The sequence below is a fragment of the Conger conger genome, chromosome 2 (assembly GCF_963514075.1).
Source record: "Conger conger chromosome 2, fConCon1.1, whole genome shotgun sequence".
In the NCBI taxonomy this organism is placed as follows: domain Eukaryota; kingdom Metazoa; phylum Chordata; class Actinopteri; order Anguilliformes; family Congridae; genus Conger; species Conger conger.
The window spans coordinates 14,519,218-14,533,695 of record NC_083761.1 but is presented as its reverse complement, the minus strand read 5'-3'; the positions used below and the strand labels follow the sequence as shown (position 1 = coordinate 14,533,695).

General features: G+C 39.3%; 1 protein-coding gene across 1 annotated transcript in view; it reads right to left on the bottom strand.

Annotated features, from left to right (window-relative positions):
• The window catches only part of bicc1b (BicC family RNA binding protein 1b), a 72,573-nt gene that overhangs the window by 49,218 nt on the left and 8,877 nt on the right, over nucleotides 1-14,478 (bottom strand). Inside the window, exon 3 of the mRNA XM_061232745.1 lies at nucleotides 4,454-4,500. Within this exon, the coding sequence (XP_061088729.1) occupies nucleotides 4,454-4,500 (47 nt within the window). The remainder of the gene's footprint in view (nucleotides 1-4,453; nucleotides 4,501-14,478) is intronic.

Here is a 14,478-nt window from a genome sequence, read left to right as displayed (position 1 = left end):
AGCACCATTACATTTCAGGAGACAGTTTTACACAAAGCACAAAAATACCTAATTTCCCCACTCTTAACCCTTCCATGAAAACAATCAATAACCAATTTCCTAAAATTGCTTTGTGGAACAACAAATACATTAATAATTGGACAGACACAAACACATTTGAGTGTTATGTGTGTAGTCATCCTATGAAAAAAGCAAAACACGAGAGGTCATCTGATGCTTTGTTATACAGTACCAAATGGATACATAAAAACCGATCTTAATGTTGTTACAACATTGTTTTAAAAATATGGCATGCATTAAAACTAACGGAAAATAATTTACAAAGCCCTCACGATTGAGGGATGAAAGTCAGATTAATTCAACATAACATCTGAGGATTTCTTTTCCAAACAGGCATAAATGTTCTGTGCAGGCACGACTTAATGAAATATTTGCATTCCTCAAAGTATTTAGGTCTTACTGACCTCAACATCTCGAAATTAGTTCAGCTTAAATGTTAAAACATGAAGCTGTTTCCCAAAACTCTCTCTTACTTTAAATACTCTTTAAAAGGGGTTTAATTCCTAATACCCATTGAACTTTTCTAATTAAAAACAATATTTTCAATTTCTGATCAAATATACACGCCAAGCCAGCCTGTTAAGCAGTTCTGTCTGTTTTTTAATTAAGGAACGGCATTAATAGGAAATCCAACTGCCTGAACAGTAGATCAGCAATGAAAGGAGAAAACAACTTCAACATACTTAAAGTTAAAATGACCTTAACCAAAACCCAAAAATACACTGTTCAGGAAGTACAAGCCACTCATACTCTGCGTCAGAGCACTCTCATACATTATACCGCTGACATTCAAATTCCACTTGAGGCTAGAACCCATTTTGGTTACGATCCATTTTATGATTGCTACACCAATCATCTACACTTTCAAAACGGCTAGCTGGTATAGTTCCTCATAAAGTAACTAAGCAATGGACCTTTGTCAGGAGTTGTACTGTGAAATCTGGCTTTGGTAAGTACATTCATTTATGATATACAGTTCCACACTACTGTAAAGTAAGATCAGCACTGACTCTCTAGCCAACAATGGCAGTCATATTTCAGATAACTTCAATGGCAAGTTGTCCTGAAGTCTTTCATTGCATTATCATTGCACTGGTCTTGGGCCCCACCAAATGTTATATGTGATTGAGAACAGATTCACATTTCTGTCCAGGTTCTTAATTTGTTTCATTGTGCCCACGGTAGCTTTAGGAATTACACTGTATCTATATTTGCCCCATTGTAGCTGTTGATGAAACAACCGTCAACACACCTGTTTCTTATTCAACCCCTCCTGTTTCTATTCTATTAATTAAATGGCTTACAAACAACTCTTTGTTTACAAGTGCTATTAATCAGCAATAAGCATGCATTGTGCTAGTACAAAATAGCTGTGACCGAGCATGTTGGTCCATCAGCTGTGGTCAGTTCAAAGTTCAACCATTCAAAGAAGACTCAAGATTTCATTAAGTTGAGTTTACATCAGATCTGCATCTGAAGACATAATTTATAAATACTTTGATTACTCATCTAAACTGATGGGATATTTACCCTGAAAAGATTGTGTGTGTATGGGTGTGTGTACTGTACATATGCTTGTGTGTGCCTGCTGTTTCATTAAGTTAGTTTTGGAAAAGCTTGTAAGAAATACTGCATATGATTATTATCTTCTGAACTCTATATATCCTTGGACAGCTTAGGAAGTGCAAAGCAGCCAAAAGTCAAACGTTCAAGTGAATTCCCCAGTATTGCCAAAATAAATTACTTTCAAGTATATGCTCATAAAACTTCTGAATATTTGACTGTGAACTGCGCCTGACTGTGTCACTTTAGTAAATCCATGCATATTGCTACATGCTATTGAATATAGCACTGTTAGCATGCCATGCAACATTCATAAGCAGCTGCCAGCACAGAAAAGTTGATGAAAACCCGAGGAGGTTGTGGGGTTGGGCAACACCGCATGAGTACACAAACCCTGGGGTGTAAGGCTTCATTACCACTGAAGCCTGCAGGGAGACACCCCAAAGTGAAACCACACAGAGGTTTACCATCATCCCCAGGGGGTCAATGTGAATCCCCTACACCACAGTCAAGCGGCATTAGCTCGGTCGGCTGGCAGTCGGAGGGTTGCCGTTCGATCCCCCACCATGTGTTCGTGTCGCACTGTCACTGAGCAAGACAATGAACTGAGCTGGTTGGTACTTTGCATGGCAGCCAGTCGCCCTAGGTGCGTATGTGCGTGTGTGTGTGTGTGTGTGTGTGGGTGAGAGAGGCATCAATAGTAAAGCTGTTTGGATAAAACGACACGACAGCATGTAAATTTACCATTAACGATTTTACCATTTCAAGCACTCCACCATTGTTCTGAATGCTTGTGCTACTTGTGCTAGGGCAATGTTAATCTTAAAAAATGAACATTTGCAAATATTATTCAGCCCCATGTTTACATTTAAGATAGAAAGACAATCTTTTCTTCAAACTCACACATACGCAAACTCCAACAACCTTCAACTTCAACGGTGAACCCTGCTTTTCATCCACAATTGTATTCAACTCAGTCTAATACTGCGCAGACAGAAATAAAAATCAATTTATTTCAAATAAATTTAGAATACAGCCTCAGGAAACAGGTGCATGGGCTGGAATAATCAATTTCAGATGAACCAAGTAAAATATGCAGTTCTGAATTTCTCCATCTACCACACTCAGCAGTCTCAGATATGGCCCTCATCTCAGACCTCTGAGTGAAGATAAGCATCTTTGACAAAGGATGAATTAGACCATTGTATAGCTTAAAAACACTTAAAAACCTGGCACATCGTGATGCGATCGAAAAACGCATGTCATTTTTTGAACTAGATCTTTTTCTTTGTTGATGCATTAAATAATGTACACACATGTGCCTCTCTGTCTCAGTTTGAACTGTCACCAAATCTAGGCTTGGACCAGATGATTGATTGCCTTTTAATTCACCGACCCGCCGTTTTCTGGAAATACAGTATGCTGCAGCCAAAAGGCACAGGAGAACAAAAATCAGGTCTCAAGTCTTTATTTATTGATTTTCAAATAGAAAGCGTGATCGCTTTCACATTTGTAATGGAACGTTAACTTGTAAGCATTAGCTAGACAAATGGAAGGGAACGTCAAGTAAATTATAAATTATGAATGGGTGCCACATTTTCAAACATTTAATGCACTCAAGCAGCCTGTTTAAATAAACTATTATTTTTACTAGGCATGAATATCAATGTCTGGGGGGGGGTGGCGGTGGGGGGGTTAGGTGACCCAGTTTTACCATTGATTGCAAGGCCTTTCCAAACATAACCTGCTGAAACGTGCCATTTCTCTGTGCCACTTAGCACATTCTTCGCTTTCATCATTTGCTAATTTCAGGAACAATTTATAAATCTACCGGGTAAGTTGGGAAAGGATTATTTTTAAAGGCAGGATTGACATTCCGGTGCTTTAATACCATCTCCGCTCCGCTCAGTGAAAACAGAGAGGGTAGAACAGCAGCCGTGCCCATATCCTCAGACAAGGTCCCGCCACCGCAGCTATAAAGCTCCATAAATACAGAGGTTTATTTTCTCACACATTTCACATTTTTACACAAACGGTGATAAGTTTCACCATGTGCAGGGGGGTTTTTTTCTGCGAAAGTGGCACATCGCTCTCTCCGTATTTATTTTGAAGACGTTTCGCCCTCCAGGAGAGGCCGTTTTCTCCCTAGCCGGGCACACCCGGTGTCACCTGATGTCGACTTCAATGGTCGGGTCCTGCAGCTCATTACCGGAGACTTGTCTGGACACAGGCGCTCGCTAGGAGATATTTTTCAAAACTGCACCAATTAGCCTTGCAAAGTGCCTTTCTGAAAAGCCTTTGGCAAAAACCTTGTGGAGAGGTAGGAACTTGAAAAAATACATAGTGAAATTAGCTTTCCTTGGCTTGCTCAGAAAGAACAGGAGGACTGCTTTCATCTTCCTTCACACAGGTGTTTGGTTGAAGCCCAGTGGAGACAGCCAGGAAACACCTTCTTTATGGTCTACACACCCTTGACCCAGAACAGCCTCATGTCACAGCTAGATCTCACTTATTGTCACCGCCATTCCCTGCTGATAGCAATCACCACTTCTCAATGACCAATAAAGGGTGAACGGGGAAAGAATCATTTCCTCAGGAAATGATGCCCTAGTACCCTGAACACCACATCTCCAAGATGTCTACAAGCACTCAGCATCTTCATGTGTCGTTTCCAAATATTCAAGAGCAAGAGTTATTAATGTCTTGTTTATGAATAAAGAAATATAAATCCATCATTGTGTGTCAGATTTTTGGCTTGCTTTGTACAAGCAGAGGGGGTGATACCCAAACAGTCCTGACTGTCAAGAGGAATGTGTTATTCTGCTCTTACCTTCTGAAAGAAATCCTCCCCACCATTGATCCTCCCTTCTGTGGCAGCTGCAGAGAGAAAAACACATTTAACAGATCGCTTGTTCAGGGACTAGTTACTGAAATGACACAGGTTGGCTTCAAATATTTGAGGCCCTGAATGATGCTGGCAGGAAATAGAATTACAATTACACTGTCCATGGACATATAGACCACAGCAGAGGACAATAATGTTAAACATTTTTTGGTTTTTGGTTAAAACTTAGACCGGTTACAAGCTGTTAACTGATCTAGCCCCAATGAATATGTATAGGTTAACAGGCTCAGTCTAAAGCTCCCCTGGGGCCTCCCTAACCATCAGCAAAAACCATAACAACCAGACCCATCAGCTGATGTCACTGCGTACAGTTTATATAGGCCTAGCCATAAACCAAAACACCACACCGTTGAGCACTGATATCTTCAGCATTAGGGACTTTAATGAGCCATTTAACAAACAATATAGAGCCCATTAAACAACATAAGCCAATATGAAATCCTAGAATTATAGACTCCACTGTCTCCAGGCAGACTGCTGGGAAAATTTATTTTCAACACTAAAATATTCCTTTTTTTTTGTTCATATCATTAGTAAGCTTTCTTTTTGGCCACAATATTATGTAAAATAAGCCCTCATTCTTGGCAGCAGGTCAGCTTCAATACCATAAAACATTTAATGATACTTATAAAGCAAAAGCCATTATTTTGTGGGTTTTATCTCAATACCAGCAGGGAACAGCAAACCGACTCAATACCGATCAATTATACAAACAAAATTCCCATGGAAAAAGAAAATGCCTGTGTACATCAATCTTACTTCGTTTATTTAAGTTTGCGTGAAAGACTGGGTTTCAGGGAGAGAAAAAAAAGATTTTGTTCTTAGGGCTGTGATAGTGACAACAAAATGACAGCAGCATTGTGAGAACTAATGTGGTAGCTGGTGAAGTCTTCAATAAACCACTTTCTAAAGATAACATGTGGGGAAGCACTGCAAGTAGTCACATAATGATTTAGCAATACAAAAACATATTTTTTGTCATAATTAACCCATATTCAATACTTGCCATTGAATTTGATACCTCGCTTAACCACAGCCTGCCCATGTGCTAATAATTACACCCCCACACATAGACGTCTGCAGCTGCTGAGAAAGCCAGGAAGAATGTGGCTCGTAATTTTCAGATCAACTGAAATAAAATTTGCACATTTACAAATAGTTTCTCATTTTGTACACAGGAAAAAGTCAGTTATAGGCGGGGTTACTGCAAAATAAACACAGCATATATGGCTTCAACTCTGAACAGCATCTAGAAAAACAGTCCATTGACTCTCAACTTAGGCTACGATGTCGGGGGTCTGAAAGTGGATCCCGTCCTATCGGTTTGTATAAAACAGGTGAGGGAGATTTAGTAATGAAGAGAGTTTAACATCCACTGAAAGTTCTCCGTTCAGAAAAAAGAAACTCCATGGAAACACCTTCCATTCACTATCTTGGTCATTGCCACACACAGACTTGCCTCGGCCATAAATCCACACCCAGCGTCAGGAATGCTACATCTTTAAAATGTCACAGTGCCCACCACTGGACATGCTACCCTTTCATTTATATATGAAAAAATCTTGACAGTACAGAAGTGCCCATATACTTGATATCCAAGGGCCTTGATATAATAACAGGGGCAATTCTAATGCTGCAACAACATTAGGGCAGAGCCTAGAAACATTTTCCCATGATTTCCAGAAAATTTTCTGGAAAGATCAGAAGATGGTATGCATTTCATGAAACCGTTCAAGAAATATTTCCACACCAATGAAGCATGAAACCCGAGAAACTCATGAAGCTTTAGAACGGGGAAACAGACAAAACAACCAGTAAGAACCAGTAGCGCTGAGACCATTGATTCTTTCAGATTACTAACAACAGTCACATGAATTATTACTCTGGAACGGTCTTGCACATTCAGGACAGTTACAAGGTTGGAAGAGTACTGGCACACACCATTACACTCCTAAATAAATGTTTATGGCACCCCATATACACAAGATAAAAAATGCCACATTTCTAACCCACATAAAAGGAGCTGGCAATGCGACAAGATAAATGTAAACAGTGCGTTGGAACAAGGGACCCTATAAGGCTACGTTAGTTAAAAGACTTTATGTGCGGTACTTTGCAAAACACCTCCAGAAATTATAGGACCATTACCATTAGGACCATGGCAGTCACCATCTCCGCACAGCTCTATACAGATTAAATCAAAGGATCATTAAGATCCAAGATTTTATAGATTGAACTAACTTGTGAATTGCACAAATTTCAATTGACAAAAAGTACCTTTAGCTTTGACTGAAATAACTATTCGCTCTACATGCCAGGCCTGTTCATTATTTCTCAAGATACAATTCTTGAATGTTGGTAGAAACAACCCAATGTAGGAACAAAGATGCAAGTTATTTGTTTCCATTTTATCATTTATGATTGATGGCTTAATATATTCTGTTGCTTTTAAGTTGAACAAGCCCATTGGCCATCGCTTTTCTGAACAAGAAACATATTATAATCAGTGTTTGCCCATGTACTACACTAAGAATAAATAGTACTCAGGTAAAAGACAGCTGCAGTATGCGATAACAGAAATCACTTTCTGTGCATGAAAAAAGTACAATACATTAACCATGCCTCACTCCTTTATATCACCTCACCATGCTGTTCAATAAGTGCTGAAAGCCTTCCACATGCACATTGTGCTTTGAGCGGTTTTAGGTCCAATGGTTCTTACCAGGACAGGTAATTGAGACCAGGTTTCTGCTAGCAGAATTTTCAGATCCATTGGATGTATGACAATGCCACAGTTCCATACGCTTGAATCAATCAACATGCACCACAATGCCTGGCCCCAACCTACCCACCAGTGGAACCCAAAAACCGTAGATGACAACACCAATTCTGTGCAAAAATAGATGAGCAACTCAGCGCTGGCAACTCCGAAATACAAATCTGCTGTGCTTGTGCATGTAAAGGACTTTTTGAGCCCAATAGGTTCCATGAAATAAGGTTGAATTCACACCAGGAAAGCATTTATACACTGCACATACAAGATAAAGTGAAGGCATTAAGGAAATAAGAAGCCAGTATTGACACAAAGTAATCTACCCAGGAAACTGACTGAGGGGCACATAATCAGGGAAAATGCACTTCTTCTGGGATAATGAAGTCTGCTTTCCACCAGCCTAATCCACCTTATGTCAAGAGACCTGAATACAGACTCAAATAAAGAGTGAACCTCACTGCAATGCCCTATTAGCCTTATGAGCCGGGCCTGTATGGGTCCAGCCAACAGTTTTCCTGTGAGGAGGATTTGTGTGACACAATGAGGCAGCAGTTCAAGCTGTCCCTCTCCCCTCAACTAAATGTTGATTTTCCAAATGATTAAAGTTCACCATTATACCTTATCAGATCCTAAACAGGCACATATCTACTTACCGCCATGCTATATTATTGTTTTGGTTGCAGTTCCAACTATTAAACTATGTGCTCAAAAAAGTCAAATTAAATTTAGGAAACACAATTAAATCTTGCAGCCTTAGATACAGCCAAACTATACTATTTAAACTGACAGTCAGGATCCTATGAAAAGCAGCATAATGTCTTCATAAAAATTTGGAAAGGTCAAACATTGTATTAGCAAAACTATGGCCCTCAGGTATTTTGCCTGGTGACTTGCTTCTGAGAAAAGCAGGCAGCTAACACATTACCAGAGTAGTTAAACATTCCCTGACCTCAACAAAGAGTAATCAGAGTTCACACTAGCATCTTACAAAACGGCTTTGGGAGAATCAATTTCAGATGGAGTCATGCGTAATGAAACCACCAGCCTGATAAAGGCAAATTCCAGGCATACTAGTTAGAGATAAAATAATTATTCAGCCAAAGTTCTGTTAAACATCTGTTTTTCTTTTCTGGCTAAATGAATGGCATGTACTGCAGAATGTTATTGTTATGCAAGTATCAGCGGTTTTCTCCACAGACATTATCAAGCTAAGCCCTTCGTAACAAAAAAACACAAGGCACAAAACGGCGACGCACAAACAACGGAATGGTCAGGAGCCTGCAGTGAGTCCAGAGCAGAACTGAAGCACATTGACTACAGGATCTCTATCCCTCCGGCAAATCGCACAAGACCCAAAACCACCAAAATGGAGGACAATAAGATGGTAAGAAAGTGGCAAGGAGTGGGCGCTGTGCCCTATATTTCAGAGCACTGTGGCCTGTTTCGCAACGGCCTAGCTGTTTAGCACGGGACGAAACTACAGGGAATACATGGGTACAAAGGCTTTCACCGTTAAATTATATTTGGTCAATGAAGCTAAAGGGCTGCAATGGACTCCAATGGAACAGGTTTAGGAGCTGGATAGTAAGGATAGGGGAGACAAGTTTGAGTTCTACCTGGATAAAGAAAACACAACATTAGCAAGCACTGAATTCTACCCAAAAGGCGGTTTAGTGACTACACACAAAGCGCACACACTTTCAGAGTCAGAACACGGCACTGCAATTTAGAACGTCATTAAAAACTCATCCGACTTGCACCGTTTCCTCTGCCAAACCGGCCTCTGGTTGGCTCCTTCAGCGCATCTACAAATATGCACCAGGAAGACAAACGAGCGAATAAAAGTGAAAGAGTGAAATAAACCCTTGTTGAAATCTGACAAAACAAGCCCAGGAAAGCTACACTGAACAGGCAGCATGAAGGATGAAACCATGCGGGGCTGGCAAGGCCTGCCACTCGATGACTGACGACGCCAACAGCCAGCTGTCTCGTGCCAAGGGTTATGCTAGGAACCCACGATATCCCAGATGAATCTCGACCGTTTATTTATGGCAAGGCCTTTTTTTTTTCTGCTTTTTTTCTTCTTCTTTTTATGACAGGGATGTTTTGGGAGCACACAGGCGGAAAAGGGAAGAAACCACGGGCACCATATGAGACAGGTCTTAAAAATCTCGGCAGAGTTTGAGTTGAGGAAGCGGGATGTTTAATAAGGGTAATGTAGTCCTCACAGGCCCAGTATCGATTCTCATTTCCACAGAAATATGGCTATCATAGCATTACATTTTATTAGCATATGCCCTTATCTAAGGACATTCAAAATCTTTACACTTTTACATATTTTGTCTCCCGTCTGAGAAATTGTTTTCTGGGACCCAGGAGGTAGTGCACTTTACTGCAAGATAACTCGCAGTGCTAGAAACATGGTAAACACCCTCCAGAGCCTAGATCCATTACTGCACTTAGAATCTACACCGAACTAGGGGTACGAAATATTTTGCACACACAAGCGTGTGCACACACATACATGAACTTAAAAGCAAACAAGAATACACGCATACATGTGCTCAATTCGGCAATATAGCAAGCTCCTTGCAAAGGCATGGGGTTCAAGACAGATAACCAGACATACCACATATTGACTGAACCATAACCAGTACAGTAAGCTAGGCTACTTATAGCAGTGACAAAACAAAGCAAGATTGTGTGAATGATACCAGAGACAATTCCACAACAGCCCTGTTTTGCTGCTGCCCATTCAAATAGGCGAGTGTGGCCTTCCAAGTTAATGTGCAAATACAAAAAGTTTCCCTTTGGCATAGTTTAAACAGTCATTTGTTTATTTCAACACATTCCTTAATTAATAATGTATTGTCTTTGAATCCTATTAAATATCTTCTTTATTCAAATGTAAGGCCTTATCACCATTTTGCAGAACTCATAGATGCTAAATATATTGAGACTTTGGTCATACAGACACAGGTATATGGTAGACACAGGTTACAACTCTTATCAAACAGATTACATCTAACTTGACATATTGCTAATCATGCAAGTTTGATGTTTGGTCATGACCACTTGCAGTCTTATGAAGAGTGATGGATATTTGGAGAAGACATTTAATGCTAAATCCAGTCAGTACTCTTGATGGAGGAAATTCATGTCTGTGGAAACTAAATTGTAGGTACAGTGGAATCTTCAAGAAAAAATACTGCAGTTCTTCAACATGCTAAATAAATCAAGTTAATGAATCCTAAGATCAATGCCAAGCCTCTTGTTTCATTCATTGGGAACCGTGTATTAACATCAAAATCATTTCTGATGTTTCAATTGTTATGTTCAAAATTCTTTGAGAGTGGCTCACATTATTATAATCATTATCATCATAATTAACTGTCATAATTAATGTCGAACACAAGCAGTTGAGGAACACAGTTATGTCCTTGCATGAACCCTACTTTCTTAACCTCATGTTTCAACATGCCACTGTACCATTGTGTTCATATTAAAGAGTGTGTGAATGACAGTGTTATGACAATGCAGTGGTTTTCTTTTTCTATTGCCTGTGCCCTGTGGCTGACTGTACTTCCAACAGTGGAAGGCTTCATGTGGCCCCTGCTGAAAAACTGCATCTCCCAGAATTCCTTGAAAAGGAGTATGTGATTCTCAGCTGCTTGTTTCACTCAGCCTTTTGGCCTCCGATAATTGTTGGGAAATGTCATCATTCTCAGCAAAACCTAATGGAAATGCTACATAATGCATACAGAACACAGTACACCCTAATAGTTTTTAAATGGCAGTAAAATACATAACACATCATGAGCAGCATAGACATTAACGCAAGAAGACTATTGACAAACTTATTGAATCACAAATGTGATTTTACTATTTGGTTTTGAAAAATATGTTTGCCTTGTGGAAATATTTTGGCTTAGTAATATGTTTTGAGACTTTAGTTTTGTTCATAACAAATATATGCAAATATTACAAAGTTTTTTCATAATTATTCATAATATCCCAAAGCATATCCCTCAAATCATTTTCATATTTCAGAGTTCATGCATTTGCCAGTGGGATTTGATCTTACACATATCAAAAGCTAACCGTTTGCCTTTTTGACATGATTTCTTCAAGCTGAGGGTTATCAGTATAACATATTCAGAACATGTTCAGAAGAAATGCGGTTATGTGTCCCATGAAGTCATTTCAGGAATAAAACTGGAGTGCATGAACAGCACAGCCAATATTAAGTTCAGCAATTCAGTTGAGATTATAAACAAGCTATTTTCTTAAGAGCATTCTCTTGGTGCATCTGGAGAGTTCATAAGCACCACTGTATCCTTTCAGTGAACCCAGAGTGTTCTTATCACTATCAGATGGGACTTCCGGGACTTGGAGTTTAAAGTCAAAATGCATTCTGTACAATGTTTTTTATTGCAAAAAGAACAAGAACAAGAACAAATAAAACAAATGAGAATCCACTGGTACCTGCTTGTCTTGGTCTTAAGGTTGCTTAAAGTAGGTTAAGGCATACACTTCAACCACACAAAGACTGCATGTTTTTCCATTTAACGTGACGACAAAGGCAAAACACAGTCACCATCTTCACAATCATCTTCCTCCAGATCAGCACAAGTCACTCTCACCTCACATTGCCGGGAACCAAAATTCACTTAAATGCAGCAATGCACCTATACAGCAGGGGGCAGTGACTAGTATCGGTTCACTCTAACCAACCATAGACTCATGTTCAGATTCAATGTACCCGCTATGTGCTTTCTCCAACTCTGGAAGTTAATTAAGCCTTACTGTACCTTCATAACTTGCACAGGGTTAGGAAATATGACCAAAATGGGTCACAAAAAGGAAATAAAATATTCCAACACTTGCTTTACCTAGTAACTGAATACAGGGCACATTATTATTCCACTGAGCCTGGGCCTGGTTCTGAAAGAACTCTCACAAGGTGCCAGCATGATTGAGTGTGACAGAAAGTATGCAAAACTACTCACGATTCCCTGACAAGTCATCTACTTCTAAGTGACACACCACTTCCACTGAAAAAATAAATTGCTCTGGGTCTATTTAAAAAAATAAATCAGAACCAGATTCACCTTTAAGACCATACAAAACATTATTGAGTTTATTTCTTTAAATACAACAGCTTTTGCATTCAATAACAGCCAAGACACAACTAAGCTGAGCCATGTTTCAAATCTTCAGTCATATTGATTAAAAAAAGAAAACAAAAAGAAAAATGCCCACAGCTTGTCTAATTACAACTGATACAGACCATTTCACAGATACCACAAACCTGGCGGAATACAAATCTGTTCTCAGGAAGGACTGCAACCAACTTCAAATGAAATATTAGAAACAGGCTGACTTGTGGTATTCCCTATACACTCAGCTCTAGCCAAGCACAAATGGGTCAGGAAAACCAGAATCAGTCAGGTGGGCAAGTTCAACCTCCTTCCGGTTTTTGTTTTCTTAAGTAATAAAAGGCAGGTTTTCCATAGACTTCTAGGGCTAGACGATATTATGTTTCTGGGAGCTCCATCATGTGCCAGATTAAGGAATCTTACGAGTAAGCAAGTTCTATATAATTGTCTAATTGTAACAGCATGTTCTGTAGCATGCTAGAATAGCAGAATCTGTAGCTCAAAGGATAAGTTTGTTCAGAGACTTGCATAAGGGCAGACATAAGAAAAATGATAACAAAAACAGACTACGTTTGTCCGCACTGTAATGCAGTCTGTGTGTAGGTGGTGTGGTCTCTGTAGTGTGATATTCCATGATATGTCATCTGATATTCAGAACAATAGAGAGATCCCTTCACCAAAATAAACAAAATGTCCTAGTTCAGAACCTGAAACAAGAAAACCCATAGTCCAGCTGCCAAGTTGCACCAAGTCCGTTACAAAACATACAGAACTCGTGCATTTGATTTCATTTTCCTGTGTTTCAGAAAGAATATAGTGTCAACAGCCAATGTGCATAAACAGGTTATGGATGTCGATTTTAAAACCATGTACGAGATTCTGAATGGTAGCTAGCAATTTACAAGGAGTAGTTCAATTGTAATGCATAAAGTAGGGCAGTCCTCCAATTTCATATTGTAAAAATTACAAAAGACTTTGAGATTAAATATTTTCATAATATTTGAAGGAGCTAATCAAAAAGGTAAATAAAATTAATGCATATTTTTACATTCAGTGATTTAGCAGGGTATGATTGGTCAGAATGGTATGGACAATATGTGAGCCAGACAACCCTAAATCCAGGGCTGTGTCAGCAAGTGTCAATTGTTATTTTCTTTGGACCAACGAATGGCTAATTTATATCCTTTTTTTTTTTTGCAGTTGGCTGGACATTAATGCTATTTGAAAATATTTTGACAGGACATGGCAGAGTCAACTAATCACCGGGTAATTATGATATATTGTGTACCGTAGCTGATCAAACAGAGCTTGAGAGCCAATTCACAAAATTATAAAGTAGACAAAATTTACCTTTTAACAAGTGAGCAACATACATGCTGCACTTATACTACAAGAAATTTGCCATGTATCATCTTGGCAAGATCCTGTGCAAGTAAGGCAGGAGCTATAAACAGTGGACAAACTGCACAAAGGTTCAACATTAATACACATCATTTATTTGTATTATAAAGAAAATTGCAAACAGACAACACCATCCTATAACTCGATTTCTTTTTACAAAATAAGCATAACCAGTCTGGGATGAAATAAAGATACATAATAAGAGATAAATGGTTTGGATGTTTACTTTGCCATCAAAATAATACAGTAATACATCTGTTCTGTTTTGTTTGCGGCCTACATCTCTCGAGGACGCAAGCTGGCTGTTGTGTAATGGCCTATTCTTTCTCTTGTCATAACAAAAGTGGCTGGTCCAAGCCAGTGTTTTTCTTTTTTCCTTCTTTCTTTTTCTCAAATGCAGAAGTGCTCAGACAGCTGCTGTGAATTAACCCATGTGAACACTGGGAAGCTTTTCCCAGTCCCCCTTTAAGACCACTCCGGCCAGCCCCGCACAACAAGCAAGAATGCCCCGGCCGCCCACGACTCGTTTCAGATACCAGCGAAGATGAACTGGCAAGCTGAAGTAGAAGCATAAGGAAATAAGTATAAGGTTTTAGCGATTCAGGTCATAGCCTGTA